The sequence below is a fragment of the Leptopilina boulardi genome, unplaced genomic scaffold (assembly GCF_019393585.1).
Source record: "Leptopilina boulardi isolate dan_hultmark-lab unplaced genomic scaffold, ZJU_Lbou_2.1 LbouV2_368, whole genome shotgun sequence".
NCBI classification, from domain to species: domain Eukaryota; kingdom Metazoa; phylum Arthropoda; class Insecta; order Hymenoptera; family Figitidae; genus Leptopilina; species Leptopilina boulardi.
The window spans coordinates 3070194-3091160 of NW_026137938.1; the positions used below are offsets into that span (position 1 = coordinate 3070194).

Consider the following 20967-nt stretch of genomic DNA (forward strand, 5'->3'; position numbering starts at 1 on the left):
ATTAATTTCGCTGTATTATTTTAGAAAATTGGAAAATTTTTTTTTTTTAAAATATCTATATTTTGTGTCTCTTAAAGCATCAACTATACAATTACTAACAAGAAAAACTTGGTATGTTAACCATCGTTTAACATATTTGGCTGAAAAAGTTGGACGATGGTAACCATTTGTTTAAACAATTGACACAAATATATATATATTCCTTTTTCTCTTTTTTTTTTTTTTTTTTTAATAACAAGACAGTTAACTAAATCACATACGGTAATACTAATCGTTACGAGTAACAAAATAAACGCAAGTAAATCAAATAATAAAAAAAAAAAAATTTGCACAGTGCACGTTCCTATTTTTTTTCTACATACAATATTTAGTTCGTTGTGAACAAACAAAAATGTGTTCGATTCCTTCTTTATTTTTTTTTTTTTAAATTTTATTTTCCAAAAAAAAAAGAGAAGTGCATAACAATTAAATTTTGCTCTTTAAATAAAGACAATAAACTAAATGCTGTCGAATGTTAAATATTTTAAATATAACTAATAATTCAAAATACCACAAAAAAAAAAAATAAAAATAATAATTTACATGGCGTCTAGTTCACCTCGGTTTATAAAAAATTCGTCGTACCAATGATTTTTATTTACTTTTATAAGTAAACGAAAATATTCGATTTTCATTTCTTTTTGTAAACATACAAAATAAAAATCCAAAATGTTTTTTTATTTTTTTTCTTATGTAAGATGCGTAGTATTAGATATTAATATAATCTTGGCATTTTTAGACATTCATATCAATTCATATATGCAATTCTTTTCGATAGAAATCTATAACATTAAAATATTTTAAATTAATTTGTAAAAATTAAATTAAGACATTGATTCTAAAAAAAAAAATTCTAAAAATCTTACTGATTAAAAAAAAAAAGTGTCATTAATTAATTGTGTGAAAAACAGTTTTTCTAAATAAAAAACTTAAAAAATATTTCATCAAAAATTATTAATAAAATTATAATTTTATTATATCTAGAAAAATGTTTTTTCTATTAGAAAATAATTTTTAAAAATAGATAAATATAACATCAACAAGTGCAATTATTACAAATATATGTATATATATATATAATATATAAAAGTGGATTTCAGAAAAGAATCGCAAATATTGAATTAGATGTGATAAAAAAGTTGTATACCGTTCTCGGTATAACTATTTTTTTTTATAGTATGATCAGGCACAATATTTAAATACAACTAATTTCAGTAACTCGTTAAATGATAACTTTGATTGTGGAACACACCATTTTCCCATACTATCTCTTTCTACGCTTCTTTACAATATTAAAAGTAGAAATACATAGTTTATTGTTGCTACTGCTTTTTTTTTTTTTTACTTTAATACATAATATTCAGTAGTCAGTCCAAGGCAAACATTATCCGCAGAATAATATAATATTATTACTATTTTCATACTTTATAGATTGTTCTACCTATATATTACTTTCTTTTAAAAAATGTATACTTAACATTTAATATATATTTTTTTTCATTATTTATATATGTATATATATATATATTTCTCTCTCTTTTTTTTCTTTTAAAATATTTACAATCAATGCTATATAATACAATTTTTTTTTGTTTCTTGTATTAATATTTTATAAAGGCAATTATTAATGTAACTTTTATTTCTTTTTTTTTTTTAAATTGTATATTTAATATTCTTTAGAATATTAGTAATTAGGAAAATCAAAAAAAGAAAATAAAATCCCTGAACAACTGTCACTGTTTTTTTTTTTAAGTGTGTCATATAATTATTATGTACATATTTTATCTATATAATAAAAATCAATAAATTTTTTTTTTTTTAATTTACAAATTGTAAAATATTTTTTGTTCCTTATTTTTTCTTCAAATAACGAACTTAAAAAAGAAATTAATACCATTATAAAAATAAAAATCTTTATTAAATAATATCTTTTTTTTTTATCTAGTTACTAGATTCAAAAATTAGTGACGAAAAATAATACTGGTTTCGTTTTTTTTTTTTTTTCCTTTTTAAAGTTTCTTTAAGTTTTTATTTTCTCTGGAAAAAAATTGTGCTTTAGAGAAAATTTAATTTCTTGTAAATAAAATTCCAATTGCTTTTTTTTTAAAAATAAATTGTGCATTTTTTTTTGGGCTAATCGAAATATTTTTGAAAAATGAAATTTTTTTTTATAGATTAACAGTGTCCAGGGATTGTGAATTTTTGGATGCACTCTCTTTTGGTGATGTGGAGGAAATATTAATTTGTTTTGTAACATTATTCGTAAATGGCATAGAAAATTTAAAGTCTGAACCATTAGGCAATTTGCGCATAATTTTGCCCGATGTAATAAGTCGTCCGAAACCTTCTTGATGTGCAAACGCATAGCCCGATCTTATTGAGCGACGCGTTCTTCTTGTTGATGGTGTGCGCAATACATCTTGACTTTGTCGTGAGCGCAATTGTGCTAATCTTTGCTTCAGTCTCACTCTGTCGGACAAAGTGGGTCTTACATCAATAAAGAAGAATCGCCACGAAAGCACTGGTATAACAAGAATAATGCACGATATAAGTGTTGTGAACCAAAATGTTGCCTCCGACATTGCCTGTAAATGAAAAAATTGAAATAATTTTTTGAAAAATTTAATTTGTTTAAAATATTATTATTTTTCAAAAATTCACCATCGTTAAACTGCCAGCGTAACTGCCTCCAATAACATAATTATAGAAATAATCCATTACAAAATAGGAAAAAAGTGAACCCCACACCATAAAATGATTTACAATTGTCCAATATGATGTGTCTAGGGCTATTTGAATAGTCACAACAATGACTAATATTGTGGCCACAACGCTGCCCAGCAGCATGTGATCCGAAAGTACATAGCCTTTCGGCGATACTCCGTCTTTGTATGTCCCTAAATAATAAAAATTATTTTTTAATTATTAAAAAAAAAAAAAAAATCTCAATAAAGATTTTCGAAAATTACATTTTATATAAATCAAAAAAATTAAAAATTTTGACTCACCATAAGGCACCAAAAAGAGTACACAGCTTGCATAAAAACCATGAACAGCACTCCAACAGAATTCCTTTTTATTAAATAATAAATTTTGGTGTCCCGGGGTATACAACTTCGGATACATTAAACTGTTTTTGTCGTTAACATCCTGGTCAAATATACCAACAGCCAAAACTGGTAATGATGTATAAAACAAATTGTACACGGAAATATACATTGGATCGAAAACAGTCTGAAAAAGTAAAAAAAAAAAAACATATATATATTAAACAATCAAAAATTTTGATTCATGGAAAAATGAATATTTTTTTTTTCACCAATCAGATAAATAAAGTACTCAATTCTCAAAAATCTCGAAACCATGGAGACAATGCCTCAAAACATGGGAAATTTTAAGATAGTATTCGCCTTTGAATCATCATTTTTAAATAATTTTAATTAATTAATTAAGATTAATTTTTTAATAAATTATTTAAATAATTTATTTTAAAATTATTTATTTTTAAATATTAAATAATTTTAATCAATTAATTAAGATTAATTTTTTTAATAAATTATTTTATTTTCCATTCATTTTGTTTTATAGACTAAATTTAATTTTTTTTTCAAATGTTTTGTAAAAATAAAAAAAATTTACCTGTGCGCTAAATCCACAGAAGAATGCAAACCAAATGTGGCATAAGGTAAAAGCGAAATTTTTGTAAAAAAAATATCTAAGAAACTTGCTCATTCTGTAATATGACCATCGTCCATGAACAAGTAATAGTCTCTCCAAAAATTTAAATTGTCCTATTGAATAATCTGAGGCCAATACTGCTTGTAATCCTTCTTGTCCGCTAATTCCAACGCCAATATGAGCTGTTTTTATCATTGACACATCATTAGCTCCATCGCCAACTGCCAATGTTACTGCTTCTTTACTTTTTTTAATTAATTCAACTACCATTGCTTTTTGTAATGGTGTTACTCGACAGCATATTACCGATTTGCCTGAAATTAATTACCAAAATTATTCTTCTCAATTATTTAATTATTATTATTATTATTATTATCATTACAATTATTATTACTATTATTATTGTTGTTATTTAATTATTATTTAGTTTTGTAAAATGATAAGATAAAAAAAAATTTATCAAATTTGCGAAAAATTGAATTAATCGATTACTCACATTGACTGGAAACATCTAAAAAGAGTTGTTCTAGTTGAGGATGCAGCGCGTGAACGAGGGAGTGACCATTAATTACTATCGCGAAACACGCAGCTTGTTCCATTTCGTGATCGTCAACCTCGTCTCTAGTAGCATTATAATCTGCTTCACTGTTATTTACAAGAAATTCAATAATATTAAATGAGATTAATATTTTCGAAAACAATTTTTTTTTTTGAAGGAAGCCCGAATTGCCAAATCAGACACCAAGCTCATTTACATGAATATGAAACTTCCAGAATCACAAAAAAAAATTTTTGTAATAATTTAATAATATTAAATAGAATTTTTGAAATTTAATAAATTATTATCATTATCATTATTATTAATAATTAATAATAATAATAATTTAATTATAAACTGCAAATTTCGTTAATTATATTTAAAATTTAATAACTAAAAAAAAAAATTCTTTTCATTTTAATAAAAAATTGTAATTCGAAATATTATGATATAATGGAAGTGACGTAAAAGAGTAATATTTTTCATTATGATTATAATTATTAAAAATACACTTAAGCAGACAGAAAGAGAAGGAGTGAGTTCCAAGCATTTAATTATTATTATCATCTTCGCATAAATGTAAGTTACCTATATGTAGTACAGTAGAAAGAAAGCTAGACTATCTACGGCGCGGCAAGAGGTAATTATATAAAAAAAAAAGAAAATTATTTCTTATTCTAATAAAGGATTAAAAAAAAACGTTTTCTTCGAATATTTTAGTCTCACAATGAACACGAAAGTTAGAATACTAAAATAATATAGAGGTTTGTCGTGATATAATTTGATGCATGCAATACATAATATATATCTTTTATATATAATATGAAATTATAAAATGCGAATGACAAGAGAATTTTTCTCAAAAAAAAAAAAAATTTTTAAAGGAACTAGCGGATTATGCATTCTAAAAATATTTGATTTTGAAAAATAGATTTAATTGAAAAAATCAACTTAATTAAGAGAAAATAAAATAAAAGAAAATGAAAGAAAATAATATAAAATAAAACGAAAAAAAAATAAGAAAATAAAAGAGAAAAGATTAAAATAAAAATTTAAAGATTAAAAGAATCTTCCGAAGATAATTATTAAAACAATAAAAGCATAACCACACAGAATATATGGTGCCACATTCAAGGTGATAAAGGTAATAATCTCTCGATAAATGCGTTACCGGTCAAAAATATAATAATAAATATTTATATAAATGAAGAATGGAAGATAATAAATTTTACTCCGTCTCTTTCGTTTGCCTGACCTTTCCTTGTCCCACCTGAATGTAACGATGGATAGTGTCGGCTTATTTTCATTGTTGGAAGCTGCTTTTATTGTTTCAAGATACCGTGTCAACTGAGTTTCCACTCCGTCGTAAGTGATTGCATCTACAATGAAAACGTCCGTGAGATCGTCCGTTAATAACTGACACGAATAACCAATATTGATTGCCGTTTCTGAAAAAAGAAAAATTTATTACAATATTATAAAATAAAAAAAAATAAAATTAATTAATAATCAAAAATTGATAATTAATAAATAATAATTAATTTTTTATCTAACCTTGTTTATCGCCAGTCAATACCCAAATTTTGATTCCAGCTAATGCCAAATTGGCAATTGTTTGCGGTACGCCGTCCTGAAGTTTATCCTCAATAGCAGTTGTTCCCAATAATGTCATATCCCTTTCGATTTCTTCATAAATTGCGTCTAATTTATCGTCACGATTTTCATGACTGAGCGCTGCATCATGATGCCGTTGTTTCCAATCATTAAAAAAGCATTCGTTGATATCCCTTACGGAAAGGCACAATGTTCTTAAACCTTCACCGGCAAATTTATTAAGATGCTCCTGTGTTTTAGTCATTACCTCATCACTTCCTGGTTTTAAACGTTCATAAATAACATTATCGGCCCCCTTACAATATAATCTAATAAAGCCATCTTTACGCAGTACCACAGACATTCGTTTTCTAACATTATTAAAATCTAATATACAAAGTAGTTCATATATTTCACGTTTTCCCATTACATCAATTGTAATGCTATTTGGTGATCTTTCACGAAAAACAAAACCAAAATTTCTCGCCGCCGAAACAAGTGCCGCCTCATCAGGTGATTGAGCTTGATATTCAAGATGACCGTTTTTCTCCTCCGCCATAACAGTATGACATAATGCAAGTAGACGAAAAAAACTATGTACATCTGAATCTTCTCGTTTCACTGCCTCGAGTAATTGTTTATCGTAAAATTTAAATTCCGGTTCATAGTCTTTGTTAAATGAAAAATCTATCGGAGGTATCGTCTGAAAAATAACAATTTTTTAAGAATTTTCTTTTAATTTCAATTAAAGGAAATTTTTTTTTTTTTTTAATTATTATTACTTTTTTTAGGGAAAATTGTGATAAATAAATTTAAAAAAAGCATTTGATACAAGCATGCGTACTGAAAGTTTAGGAGAAATTTTTGTAACACCATTGATGATTGATTCAGGTGTTGAATTGGATATTCTATCGTCTTGTCCAAGAAGATGAGTGTCTGCGCCACTAATAGGAGTGTACACTTGACGGACAAATTCATGTCCATTCTTCCACTTGATAATTGGCATCTGCACAGCTTTGCCCGTCTACATGCAGCACACACATGCTAAATAATGTGCATGACATAAGCACGGTATAAAAGCATTGACATACTTGTGTTAATATACTCGATTCATATTCTCCAATTAATGAATTTCTCCAATTCAATACCGAAAAAATAAAAAACAAAAAAAAAAAAAAATCCTTACAAATCTCCATTTACTGAAAATTTGGATTCACAAAATTTTCTCTTTGTCAATGCTTTCAATATCAAAAACAAATACAATTTTAACGAGACTCAAAAAAGAAGGAAGCGTGGAAAATTTTTTAAATTATGGTACAATACATTTTTTTTTCACCATTAATTATCCCATAAAAAAAATTAATTTAAATTTTCATTTTTTAAGAATTTTATCGAATTAATTATTTTTTAACCGAATTTTCATTTTTCCAGACAGATTCTTTTTTTTTACATATTTTTAATTAGCAAAATTTTTTTATCTGACAAATTTTGGCAGAATTTACGTAAAAATTCGTATAAAGAAAATCTTTCAAATTTTATATTGAAAATTCGTATAAAAAATAATTATTTCTAATAAAATACTTTATAGGCTTCAGAGCATAAAATTTGCTAAAAAAAAAAGAGAGGGGAATAGGGGAAATTTTGTTTGAAAAAAAGGGGAAAAGCTAAATGTATATTTTCTTTAATCAAAATGCTTTAAAGTTTTTTTTTTTTAAATAAAGTAATTTTTTTTTTGTATTATCAAACCGAAAACCGTCTTGTAAAATATACAAAACTTGATTTTATTCATATTTTTCAAAAAAACTGAAATTTTTCATTTATTTAAATTAAATTTGTTGAAATTAAATTTTAAAATTAATTTTCTCTTAAAAAATTCCAATTTTCCTAATTCAAGCCTCGGATTAACTTTAGAAAGAGAAAGAAGTCAATTTTCATTACAACAAAAATCGAAAAATAAATATTGAAAAATAATAATAATTTAAAGTTACTTTAAAAAAAAAAAAAAATTCCAAGTCATTGTACAAATTATTCGAATTCAGAATTTTGGCAAATGTTTTAAAAAATTAAATTTTTGAAAGAACTTGATTAAAATATTATTGAAAAAAAAATGATAATTTATTAATTGAAATTGTTGTAAATTTTAATTGCTGAAAATTATTGACAAAATTTTAAAATAGTAATTAAATTTTAATTTTTTAATAAAAAAAAAAAAAAAAAAATATTTGAAAAATTGAATTAAAATTATTGAAATAATTAATTTAGCGAAGAATTTTAGATAAAAATTTTGGAAATAATCAAATTTGGAAGAGGTATATTTAAATTTTTCAAAAAATAATTAAAATTTCAGAAGATATATAAAAAGAATTTTGGTAAATTTTGAATTGAGGAAGATTTTTTTTTTTACAAAGTTAAGAAGATAATTGAATTTAAAAAAAAAATTTTAATTGAGAAATGTGTTAATAAATGGAATTTTTGATTAAAGTTATCAGAAATAATTAATTCAACAAATAATTTAAATATCATTTTATAAAAATAAGTCAAAATATAGTCATTGAAAAAAGTCAAAAAAGTTGTGCAATCCGAGGCTTGAAATATTCCATTATTTGAGTTTCTACATAAAATAGAGGAAATATTCATAAAAAAGGGAATTTTTTAAAATAGAGGAAAAATAGGGGAAATACTGTGAAGCTTGCTTTAGAATAAAAATTCTAATTAGTGATTTTTATGAGAAATCCATGCGCCTTAGATTTTTCATAATCAACTTTTTTGTACCATAATAAAAAAATATATATATATATATAAGTAAATGGGACATTACAGTCATAAAAATTAAAAGCTTGCTGAATAAGATAAATACATTTTTCAAAGCTTCAAGCGGAAAAACACGAGGAATAAGAGTGCTTATTTCTCTTGTAAAAGGTTTTACGATAAGACTCAAAGATAAGAAATGTGTGTAAATGTGTTTAGGGGGGAAAAAAAAGAAAAGAAAAAAAAAGCAACAGCAGCAGCTTACCTCAGTAAGATCAATGATTTCTCCAGTAACTTGATCAACAATATCTCCATATGATTTCCCAGTTATAGAACACTTATTAAAGGTCATAATATTTTGCGTTAGTGTTCCCGTTTTATCTGAGAATATATATTCAATTTGGCCCAATTCTTCATTTAATGTTGTAGTCCTTGCTTTAGCATGTGTATTTGTTGGCTCATAATACATTTCTTCATCCCAATTAATTAGAAATGATTGTACAAATCTTATAACTTCAACACTAACATATAAACTTATTGGGACAACTGTATTTAAAACAATGGCGTATGAAAAAAAAACAAGAAAAGCAATAACTGTCGCGCCCGCATATGGTTCACTTGGTACAAGCGAGTCCCATGGTAAATACACTTGAAAGTAACGTCCAACTAAACTTTCCCAAATACCACAGCCAATCATACAAAATAAACACAAGGAAAGTAAAAAGAACACTATCCCAATGATGAGCAAATTCAGCAGTCTATCTATGGAGGTTCTTTTAAACTTGGTCTTCCCTGAGTTTTGCATTAATTTGGTATCCTTGCCAGCAAAGATTACCATACCATAGCACCATTGGGTGTTTCTTAGCACGCATCCACGCAAAATAATTTTGTCATTATCTAAAGCGTACCTGTAATTCAAAAAAAAAAAGCAATTTACAAATTACATCAAACTTTAAAAATCAACGACAAAAAAAATAAATACTAAAGACAAATAGACTAAAATTAGATAAATAGTTACTATTAAATTAATTTAATTTGCTAATTAGTTATTATTTATTTTATTTATAAATAATTAAATAAAATAGTTTCTCTAAGTACTTTGGTACGAAAGGGCAAATTTTCTTTTTTTGTTAGCCAGTTTAAAGGTAAATAATTAAAATTTTTTTTTCTGGTAAATAGAAACAAAAAAAAAATGAATCCTTACTTTTTTCCTCTCCATAAGAGCGTGCCATCAAATTTGTTCAACAAATTATTGGGCGTTTCACAAATGATTTCACCATCAAATTGGCCAATTAATTCATGATTATCCATCATTTCTGACGTCTCGGCTAAGCACTGTCGGCACTTAAGATTTGTCTCCCTGAAATTTATTTATACAATTAGTTTCTAATTTATTGTTTTTATTTTATTTTTTTTTTTGAAAATGTGAATGAATTTTGAAATTTGTCTCCCTGAAATTTATTTCAATTAGTTTCAATTTTTTGTTTAATATTTTTATTATTTGAGAATGTAATTTTGAATTATAATTACCCGTCCAATTCAGCAGTCTCAATGTAACAGAGACCATTAGGCTCGCTGGTTGAAAGAAGGAGAACATCGGCTGCTACAAATTGATCGTTTTCCATTCTAATCACATCTCCAACTTGGACTTGAGACCATTTTTCCTCACGTAAGTTTGTGCCTCGTAAAGTTCGTGATTTTCGATTATTAACTTGCGAATCGCTGCTATGTCGTTGCTATAATAAAAAATTGCAATTAAATCATATATTTATATATTTGTCTCAAAGCCTAATAATGTAAATAATAATATAATACAATTAATAATGAAAATTAATAATTATTTAAGAACGATAATAGTTTAGTGCAAAAAAATAATTTTTATTTAACTCAAAAAACGTATTTGAAACAAATAAATTTATTTAGCTCTGATATCTTTTCTCTGGAAGTTTAAAAAACATTTCATTTTAATTTAATATTTTTATTAAAATTTAAAATTTGGTAAATAAAAAAAATAAAATTAAATAAATTAAAATTTACAAAATTAGAAAATAATAAATTGTTGCGATAAAAAAAAGAGAGAAATCTACAAAAAAAATAAAATTTTAATTTTCTAAATGAATTTTCGAAAAAAAGTACTTACAAAATCATCGTAGGCATCTTTGACGGCAGTGAGCGTGAGTACCCCAATAAGAGGTATGGCTGTGGTGATTGGGGTTAGAGAAGATATAGCAGGGATCATCTGAAGCACCAGCAGGCATAGGAAGTAAAAATTGGCGAGCCTTTGAAATTGTTCAAACAAATTCAATGGCAGGAACGTCAATACCGAATACTTGGACGTCTTGATGTAATTGTTCTATTAAATCAAAAACCAAAATTAATTATTACCTTTAGAATAATTGCACCAGTGGTAAATTAAATTAAATTCTCATTTAATTTAATGAAAAAGTAAAATAAAATTACAAATAAAGAAAAATTTTGGTAAAATTAAATAAAAAATTTCTCTACAATTTTTTTTTTTCAAAATTCTATTTTAAAATCCTCTTTTTTAATTTATTTCTTTTTCCTTTTTCTTAAAAATTGACTGGGTGATTTTTTTTCTAATTTAACACAACATAAAATTTTTAGAATATGTTAACGTGAAGGAAAAATTTATAAAAAATTAACAGCTTACCGCATAGTTGAATTGTGAATTGTACTCGCGGTTATTTGCACGAATTCGCCTTTCCGTCTCTGTAAACAAAAATAAACCAAAGAAGAATATTAACAAAATGCTAATAGAAAATTATTATTTTTTTTACATATCTCAACATTTTATACAAAATGCGTTGACTTTTGGTAAATTACAAAAATAAAAATCTGAATAATCAGAAAATTTTTGTTTATTAATAATTTATATACGAAATGTGTTGAATTTTTGGTAATCACAAAAAAAAAAAATCTGAATCATTCATAATCAGAAAAATTGTTGTTTATTAATTATGTTCGTATATTTTATTATTATTTATTAAGCCTTTCGGCCCAGAAGTGGACTTGGTTTAATACAAAAATTAAAAAATATATTTTTTGTTTATTAATTAAAAAAAAAAAAGTATCAACAAAATTAGGTGAAATTTATTCTTTTTTTTGGGTCACTGGACTCACCACTGGAAAAAAAGGTAGTTCGACCGATACATTCAGTGGCCGGAGGTGAATTTGGTGGTGCCGATGATGATGGCGTTGGAGTTGGTCGATATCTGGTACCTTTCCAAACAACCAATTTACCTAAAACTGTCAATAATGATTCACGTAGTGTGGTGTGTCTACTGCTTACACCACCAAGACTACTCAATGAACCTCTCTTTGAACATTCATCAGCAGGTTCAATTTCCGTTGATGACGATGGCAAATTTAAAACCATATGACTACTTGCTGGTTGGGATAAATGTTTTTTTTTAAATTTCCGTCGTTTTCGTTTCTTCTTACGTGTTCCACTACCATTTTCCAATGTTTCAAGATTGCTTTCTGATTTCGATGTGCCATTTGATTGTTCACCTCCATCGATATCGCCTTTTACCTTCATCAATTCAATATAATAATAATTCACACGTTTTTTTTTTTTTTTTCATTTCTCTCTCTCTCTCATTATATTATCGCTGATAATTATTAATTATTATTATTTATAATTATTTATAAGGGCTGATAAAAATAATTTTTTTTTTAATTTAAGGAGCTCAAAAAAATTAATTTTTCTGCAATTTCAAGAATATAAATAATTTTCCAATCATTAAATATACAAACAACAATTCCTGATGGGTCTTTTTTTTTTTTTTTTTTTCAAATTTGACGTTAATTTGTTTATGCTTTTATTCACATTTTTCGTGCACTGACCCTCTAGGAAACTATATATTTTAAATCACTAGTTTTATATTTAGACGAGACAGACGCTGTAAAAATATACTTCTTTTTTTTCCCCCTCCATAGTTTGAGAATTGGATAATTTTTTTTTTTTTTTTTCACGATAGCAGAGAAATATTTTATATTTGAGACAAATAAAAATATATTTTTCACAGAGTCTATAATAAATTTTTATTTCAATCAAATAAAAGTGATTTTGAAAAAAAAATATTTATTTGCCTCTCAAGAAAATATATAAATAATTTCTTCTGTAAAAAAGGAATAATTTGAATTAAAAAAAGAGATTTTTTTTTTTGCAAATAATTCGTTTACGCATTCTATTATTTATATAATTAACAAATTAACTAAGAGATTTGGAAGTTAGAGTAAAGAAGCCAATAAAAAGAGGGAATAATCAAGGTTTCTTAATCAGAAATCGAAGTGTGTGAATCCGTATGGAATAACAGTTGTTCATGATGAAAGCAATGAGGGTCAATGATTGGGTGCTTCCGTAAAATAGAAAAAAAAAAAAAAACTACTTTATTATTCTTTCAAGAAATTTTTTCAAGTCAAATAAAATACCGTAAACAAAAGGAATAAAAAAAAAGTGATAAACTATTTTTTTTCATATAAAAATAGTATATATATATAAATCAATATTGACTGTAAAATGGATTGAAATAAATTGGGTCAGATATCTTTTTTTGATGGACTATATGAAACTCTGTATTCATAAATATATATATATATATATATATATATATATATATATATAAAAACTATACTTTTATACGTGAAAATATTTTTTTTTACCAATATTTTATTTCTATTTTGAAATTCGAGAAATTCCATTTTTTTCCATTTTATAATATTCAATTATAAAAATATCAAATGCAAAAAAATATATTTTTTCAAATAAACGTTTTGAAGGAACGAAAATTTAAATCCCTCAAATTATTATATATTGAAAAAATAAAAATTAAAGTTTAAAAAGGATTAAAAAAAAAAAATTATTAAAATTTTAATGAAATAATTAAAAAACATTTTTTTAAATTAATAATCTAAGTAATTAAAAGTATTTAAGAAAAAAAAATTAAATTAAATTTTTATTTAAATTATTTATTATTTTATTAAATTTTTTTATTATTTTATTATTTATTTTATTATTTTAAATTATTTATTTATTTTTATTTATTTATTTTAATTTTTTAAAATTAAATTTTGATTAATGTGTAAAAATAAAATAATCAGATTTAAATTAAAAAACATTTTTTTTTAAAAATTAATAATAAAAAAAATGAATTTTTTTAAAATAATGATTTTTATCAGCCTTGGTATAAAAATATAAAAAAGGATTGAATTTTTTTTTTTTTTTTTCAGAGAGAGAGAGAGAGGGAAAAAGGGACTCACCTCGAAGACTTCGAGTTCCAATGTGTCCACCTCCTCGAAGTTCATTGTCTATCCTACAAAACTATCCACTCTTTTCTAGGGCCAATTTCTTCCTCGTGGCACCCCAGACGTGCCAACGAGACCGTGTCCTCGTTCGTTACATAGTTTTCCTTCTTTAGCATGTCAATTTATATTGAAACATTTTTAATAAACAATTAAATCCTCCTTCATTTGTCGTTGACTTTTGGAAATTATGTCGGCGACGCTTTGGCATAATTCTCCTCGTTTTTGTAAAATAGCCATTTTTTTTTTTTTTTTTATTCATTCACTTATTTCTTTCTTTATATTTATCACACGATACTCTATTTTCCCATTATCTAAATTTTTCAATTAAATAGAAAAAAATTAATAACAAATAAAAAAAAATTTATAAAAATAATTTAATATTAATAATAAAAAAAAAAATTGTTTTTCCAATTTTGTCGCCACTCTGTCTTATTTATAAATATTAATTTCTATTTATAATAATAATTTATAATTTCTATTAATTAATTTATTATTTATTTTTAATTTACAATTTCCTAGAATTACAACCACTTTTTATATTATAAAATAAAATTTCTCCACTAGGGTGAAAAATGTCCACTTTTACTTCTTTAGGGCAAATTTTTTTTCTTTTAAATTATTATCAATGATTTAGTAATTAATTTTAAGTTTTAAAAATAATTTCAAAAATTAAATTCCGAATATTTATAGATGTATTTAATAAAGTCTGCGATTTAAATAATCTCGTTTTCGAGATTTTCCAGAAATTCATGCACAATATAGAAATAATGCGCTTTAACGGATATTACATAACTAACTCCAATTTTCTTAGATTGAAATAATTATTATATCATTTGAATTTGAAACGATAGTAATAATTAAATTTCAATCCGCAAAAAAATATACACAAAGGGAAAGAGTGACGTAATAATTTTAATTGTTAGAAATTTAAAAAAAGGAAACAAATTTTTCTTGTTAATTTTTTGATTTATCAGCTTACGCATCGATTTCTATTTCAAAATTCAATATATAAATATATTGACTCATTTTACCGTTGTGAATTAAATTTTCAATTCAAGGTCTTTGTGAATATATATATATATATATACAAGTTTATTTAATTTTACAACGTTCTTTACATTCTCATAAAATATTAATGAAAATAAAAATTTTTCAACCAAAAAAAAAGGCAATAATAATTAATAATTAATTAATAATAATTTTAGAATTTTATTTTGTTAATAAAATAAGTAAATAAAAAATTATCAAAGAAAAAATCCAATATTTCCATTTTTTTTGTTATCATTGATAAAAAATATCTATTTTAATTGATATGAAAAATTGTCAAATAATATTGGAACAATGAACAAAATTAAATGACAGTGAAAAAAAAATAATGGAATTTTTTTTAGATTTCTAGATCATATTGAGTTTAATGTTAGTTAACCTTGACATTCGACTTGAGAGGTCAAGAGACGAACTTGGGTTGCCGTGTGTGTCTGTTTTTTTTTTTTTTTTTATGCGAGTGATCGCATCAACGAGTCATGATGCTGTTATATGAAAAATGTACCAATCAATTTTCTATTGCACTATATTAGGAAATATAGAAGATACAAATCAAAAATTATTTTTTATCAACTTAAGTGCTTAATTTTATTATCTTTGCAAAAAATGATAAAAAAAAAAAATTATATTTTGTCAATTTTTTTCATTTTTAAATATACACATGAAAAACATATTTTTCTATCAGTTCCCAGTAAACCAATTTCTAACGCGCAAAAAAAAAAAAAAAAAAAATGATATGTTATCATTTTTTTTTAACAAGTGAACTTATCTAAAACTAATTTAGACACTCGAATGAAAATTATTCAGATCGGGGTTTTTTTTTATTATTTTTAATATTATTATTTTAATATAAAATATTAATATAAAAAAAAAGAAAAAAAAAATTTACACCCTAGGGTCAAAAGAGACATTTTACTCCCTAGGAATAAAAAATACCATTTTATACCCTAGAGTCAAAAAGAAAAATTTACTCCAGAATTAAAAAATACAATTTTACACCCTAGGGTCAAGAAGACAACTTTACTACCTATGAGAAATGATATATTTTTCTCAGAGCCTAATAAATATTTTTTTGATTCGAATAAATGTTTATTTGATTCAAATAAATAATGTTATTTACGCCAAATAAATGGGCTAGTAGGCTGTGAGACAAATATATATATACGTTTATTTAATTGAAATATATTATATTTGGTTCAAATAAAACATTTTTCTCTGGGTGTAGGATAAAACAATACCATTTTTCACCCTAGGGTCAAAAGAATTATTTTACTCCCCTAGGGTTAAAAAAAAGTTTTTTAAAATAATTATTTTACTCAAATAAATTTCACTTATAAAGAAATAGCTATTTCCTTTTTAATTACCAAATCGAAAAACAAAGATGAAACAATAAAAAGAAGACTCTTAATTAAATTTGTCAAAGTTAAAGGATCGTAAAGAAAATCCTTTAGGTAATAAACTGTTTTCTTTTTTTTTTTTTTTAGTGTAATACACACGTTCCACATGTACAGCAATAAAAGTGAAATGCGCTTACCTATGCGTGTATACATATAATTTTCTTTATCACATAAATATAATTTGTGTTGTGAGATACGCGAATTTTATCTTGATAACAAATTTCTTTACCTCGATTAGTCTTGCGGCTTTATATTTCTTAGATAGTGGAATTATATAAATGAGAAAATTGATTTAATTTCAATAATTAAATTGAAATTCGATTATTTAATATTTCAATAATATAAATATTATTAATAAATATATAAATTTATTATGTAATATTAAAATTTTTACATTATAATAAAAAAATTTACACTGAATTCATTTGTACATTCAGAAAAAGAAGATTCTTTGTTTCAAAGAAAAAAAATTATTTCTTTGATTCAAAACACTTGAAAATTATCTTTTTTTCGTAAAAGCAAAGAAAACTTTTTTTTAATTCAAACAAATTTCATCTTTAATTCAAAAAGTGATTTAAAAAAATATTTTTTATATCTCTTTTAAAAAATAGAGAAAATCTAAAGATAGAAACATGATCTAAATAATTTTTTGAAAAATTAAAATTTTTCTACATCAATTTTCCCGTAAAGACTGTTTTTTCGCTATAGCACACATATACAATAGGTCATAAAAAAAACTTAAAAAAAAAAAAACATGATTCATTTGATGTCAAACAGCAAAAGTAGAATATGCAGTTATATATATATGTATAATAAAAGTATGCAATTCAATTGCTCAGGTGAAACACACTTTTAAGGTTGTCTCATAACGATCACGTAATACATAAATGTTGCTTTATATCAAATCACATATACCCGTATAAATACTGTAAACACACAACAAAACTAGAAAAAAAAGTTTTATAAAAAATAATAATAAAAAAAATTTTTTTTTTAATTTACGACTATTGAAACAAAAAAATAATATTTTTGTATAATAATTTGCGGATTTAAAAATAAAAATAAAAAGCGAGAGTGTCAGGAAGAGTTTAAAGGTGTAGGACCTGGCAATCGATAAAATGCTTCTTCGTTTACCAAACGAGACAGAGCGGCGACAATAGCGAATAATAATTTTTTATAAAAAATTTTTAATTAAAAATTAAATTTTATAGCAATATATAGAGTTACTTTTGAAAGTATTTTTTACAAAAGTCACTTGTATTTTCATCCGATCAATTTTGTATGAGCATCTATTTTTTTCCAAACAAGAAATTTGAGATTTTAAAAGTAGAAAAAAAAGAAAACAGGATTCTTGCGAAAGTAACCGTTTTTTTTTTGACAATTAAGAGATTATTTTTCTTTCGTTAATGACAATATTATCACCGCACTCACCACAAGTGAACTTCTCTCGTCGTCATACCGTGTGCTCAATTGACAATCACGATTCTCGGTTATTTCAAAAAATTTCTTTCAATTTTTTCATTTGCAATAAATAAATGAAGCACCCTTTTACTTTGGTATTCACATTTTTCATCTGATTTATAAATTATGACCAAAAGGGGAGTGATTAGCCCTATATCCTATACACACTGTATGGACGTGAATATATCTTTTTCTGATTGCCCGTTTCTCATCTCCCTTGAGCCACGGCTTTAGCGTCGGCGTCGTCGACGTTGTTCATCGTTGTCGACGTCGTCGGTATGTCAGATTTCTTTTTATTTAATCATTTATCTCCCCCCGGCAAAACGCATTGTTGGATACTTTTTTTTTTTTTTTTTTGCGAACGTCAGTGTTTTTAGCGGATGGAGAGCAAACAAAAAAGAAAAGTGTCGCGACGGTATGGCATATATATAACAACGTCATGTACTTTGCGGCGTCGGATCGTCAAGGCTGACGTCGTCTCGTCGTTGACGACGAGACACTTTCCGTCAGTACAAGGCGTCATCACAAATGGCGCTACATGCACCTAAACAAATCAACGACGTTAAATAACCGCAAATTTTTAAATTAATATGCAATTTTTAATCATTTTGAATTTTTAGTGAAATTTGTTTTAAATTGAATCCAGTCAAATTCATTTTGAGTTCTAGATTAATGTTAAATTATTATCGTGGACAAAAAAAATAATTAATTAGAAAAAAATATTAAATAAAATAATTATTTTTATAAACTTTAATTTTCAAAGTTGATTTACACAAATTAACGAAATTAAATTTTTTAGGTTAGGAATCTTGTTGACGTCACTGACGCCCCCCCATTTTAAAAAAATTCGAGAATAATTAACCACTTTGAAATGTTTCCCTGTTCCCTCATATATACTTTCCCCAATTATTCATCATCTAGTATGAAATACTTGCTTATAGCCACTAAATCCAATACGATGCACTGTAATCACATTCAAAGAATATTTTTATAGTTTTTCTATACAGGTTTATTTTGAGTAACGTGAAGTTATACCATTAATTATATAAATAAGTTAATAAGTAAACTTCTATATAACCAAAAGTCATCGCAAAAATGAGATATGTAATCTTAATGATAAGAATAGTCCATTAATCTTTTGCTTACCCAAATGATTTTTAATGAAAGCATAATTTCTTGGAACAAATTGAGTTAAGTAAAAAGATTAATGTACCATTTATATCAGTAACAATTAAAAAAAATAGAAGAATTATATTTAAAAAAAAAACTCACCTTGCATAGGGCGTGTGGCAGCAGTTCGCGACATTGTTCAAATCGCCTAAACAAAGTGGTCGATTTTGGACGGCTTTTTCTGATGATGATATGTGAATTTTGGAAGTTAGAATGCGTTTCTAAAATATTATTTTCGTCACGAGGGGATGAATTTTTATGATAAAATGCATCAAGCACACGTGATTCTTTCAATTTATAAAGAGATGTAAAAAAGGGATCCTTAGGGCCAATAAAGAACGTTTTGTTCTTGTAATTATAAATTTTATTATTATAAACTTCACTGCCAGCAATGAAGAAAATTGGCCTATTTTTAAGCCTAATATAGGGATTTGTTTCAATGACAATGGGATTTTGATGAATAAAATAATATGAATTGAGAAATAATATAAGATAAAAAATATTCGCGGTCGATTTTGTCCTTGATTGTCGTCGACCGCGATGAAGTAGAGGAATTGTCACTACTTCTTTTATTAGGTGGGATATTCCGCGGATAGATAATAACGAGAGGATATCCGGTGTGGGGGGTTTGGGGAGAATTTTGAGGGTGGCGTCCATGTGGGGGGGTAGTGGCTGGTCACCTCCCTTCTTCTCGTCTCCACGTTCTTCTCTTAACGATGCCACTGCTCCTCCTGGTGTTTGATAACACCCTTCTGCCAAATCTTTCAATTTCACAGATCATCCAATCGTGATCTTGTGAGCTCTCGCTGTAACAGATCAAATTTTTCACGAATTAATTTTTTTTTTAAAAGTTATTTTAACATTTCTATATTTATTATAATAATCCATAGTCATGGAAACGGTTGCTATGGTAACTATACGAGTGTACGACGGACGGACAGACGTACACCAAACTGAACCTATATAAGGTTTTCGGGCCTGAACCACGAAAAACCCTAAAAAAAAACTAACCTAAAACATTAATCAATTTTGAAAAAACAAAAGAAAACTTCAGTAAATTCAGCGTCTTAATTTCAAATTTTGCTTAAATATATAAGATTTACTTTTTACTGTGAAGAGATAAGAATTTTTTTTTCTTTTAATATTCTGACTTCCGATTATAAGAATTCCAAGGACAATAAATATTATAGATATATATATATAACGGACACGTGACGTTAACTAAAGAATCATATGATAGTTTAGGTTCGATGGTCATTCGAGTATACAAAGCTACTTTAGCTCTCATTTAACATTTAAAAATCCTTGATTTACACGTATCAAACTTTGCATAAAAGTTGACGTGTGCTAAACATACATACAAAATTCTCGTGTCATTTATATATATATAAAAAAAAGAAAGTTTTCTTAATATTATTTAAATGACTAACAAGTTGGTAAATCTTATTTTTTAATAACAATTATTATTTTCTAATCACTAGACACTATTATTATTGAGGTAATTTTAGAATTTATTTCTTATTCTTTTTAAAATATAATATTCAGTTGGAACAAAAAGTTTTAGGGTCCACTTATGAATATATGATAAAGGGGTATATACTTTTAATTGCCAATATGTATATTTTAATTAAAGAAGAAAAAAATTTCGTAAATTTGTGCAAAACACACTTCGACCTTTTCTTATAAAAAAAAAACTTTTCTTCGATTTTCCAATTTTCTATATTTGCAGCTAGTGGGTGGCGAACACGCGAATCATTTTTAATCGGTTACATCATTTCCAATAGTATAATCATAATTTGCCAATATCAAAAGCTACAATACTTTTTATAATGAAATTTTTTTTTATAAAAAATACATTTTTCCAGAGAAAATTATTTAAAGTTCTTTATAAAGTCTTTTACATTATGTATTTCAATTTTCTAATTAAAAATTAACTATTTGTACTCTCTAAATCTGAATTAGTAAAAAAGT

General features: G+C 25.2%; 1 protein-coding gene across 4 annotated transcripts; it reads right to left on the reverse strand.

The window, feature by feature from the left end:
* Window positions 1-1544: 1544 nt before the first annotated feature.
* On the reverse strand, window positions 1545-19263 carry LOC127287201 (phospholipid-transporting ATPase ID). Of its 4 annotated transcripts, none has more exons than XM_051314013.1 (15): window positions 13880-14196; window positions 11738-12149; window positions 11268-11326; window positions 10737-10949; window positions 10127-10332; window positions 9801-9956; window positions 8862-9504; window positions 6693-6872; window positions 5810-6551; window positions 5511-5703; window positions 4214-4362; window positions 3679-4031; window positions 3048-3273; window positions 2701-2936; window positions 1545-2624 (listed from the first exon to the last, which is right to left on the reverse strand). In XM_051314013.1, the coding sequence occupies exons 1-15, from the start codon at window positions 13922-13924 to the stop codon at window positions 2208-2210; spliced, it is 4230 nt and encodes a 1409-aa protein (XP_051169970.1). In that variant the 5' UTR covers window positions 13925-14196; the 3' UTR covers window positions 1545-2207. The 4 variants fall into 4 exon arrangements, with proteins under 4 accessions (XP_051169970.1, XP_051169971.1, XP_051169972.1 ...); XM_051314014.1 differs by having other exon boundaries at window positions 5526-5703; window positions 13880-14193; XM_051314015.1 differs by lacking the exon at window positions 6693-6872 and having other exon boundaries at window positions 13880-14191.
* Between the last annotated feature and the right edge of the window lie 1704 nt (window positions 19264-20967).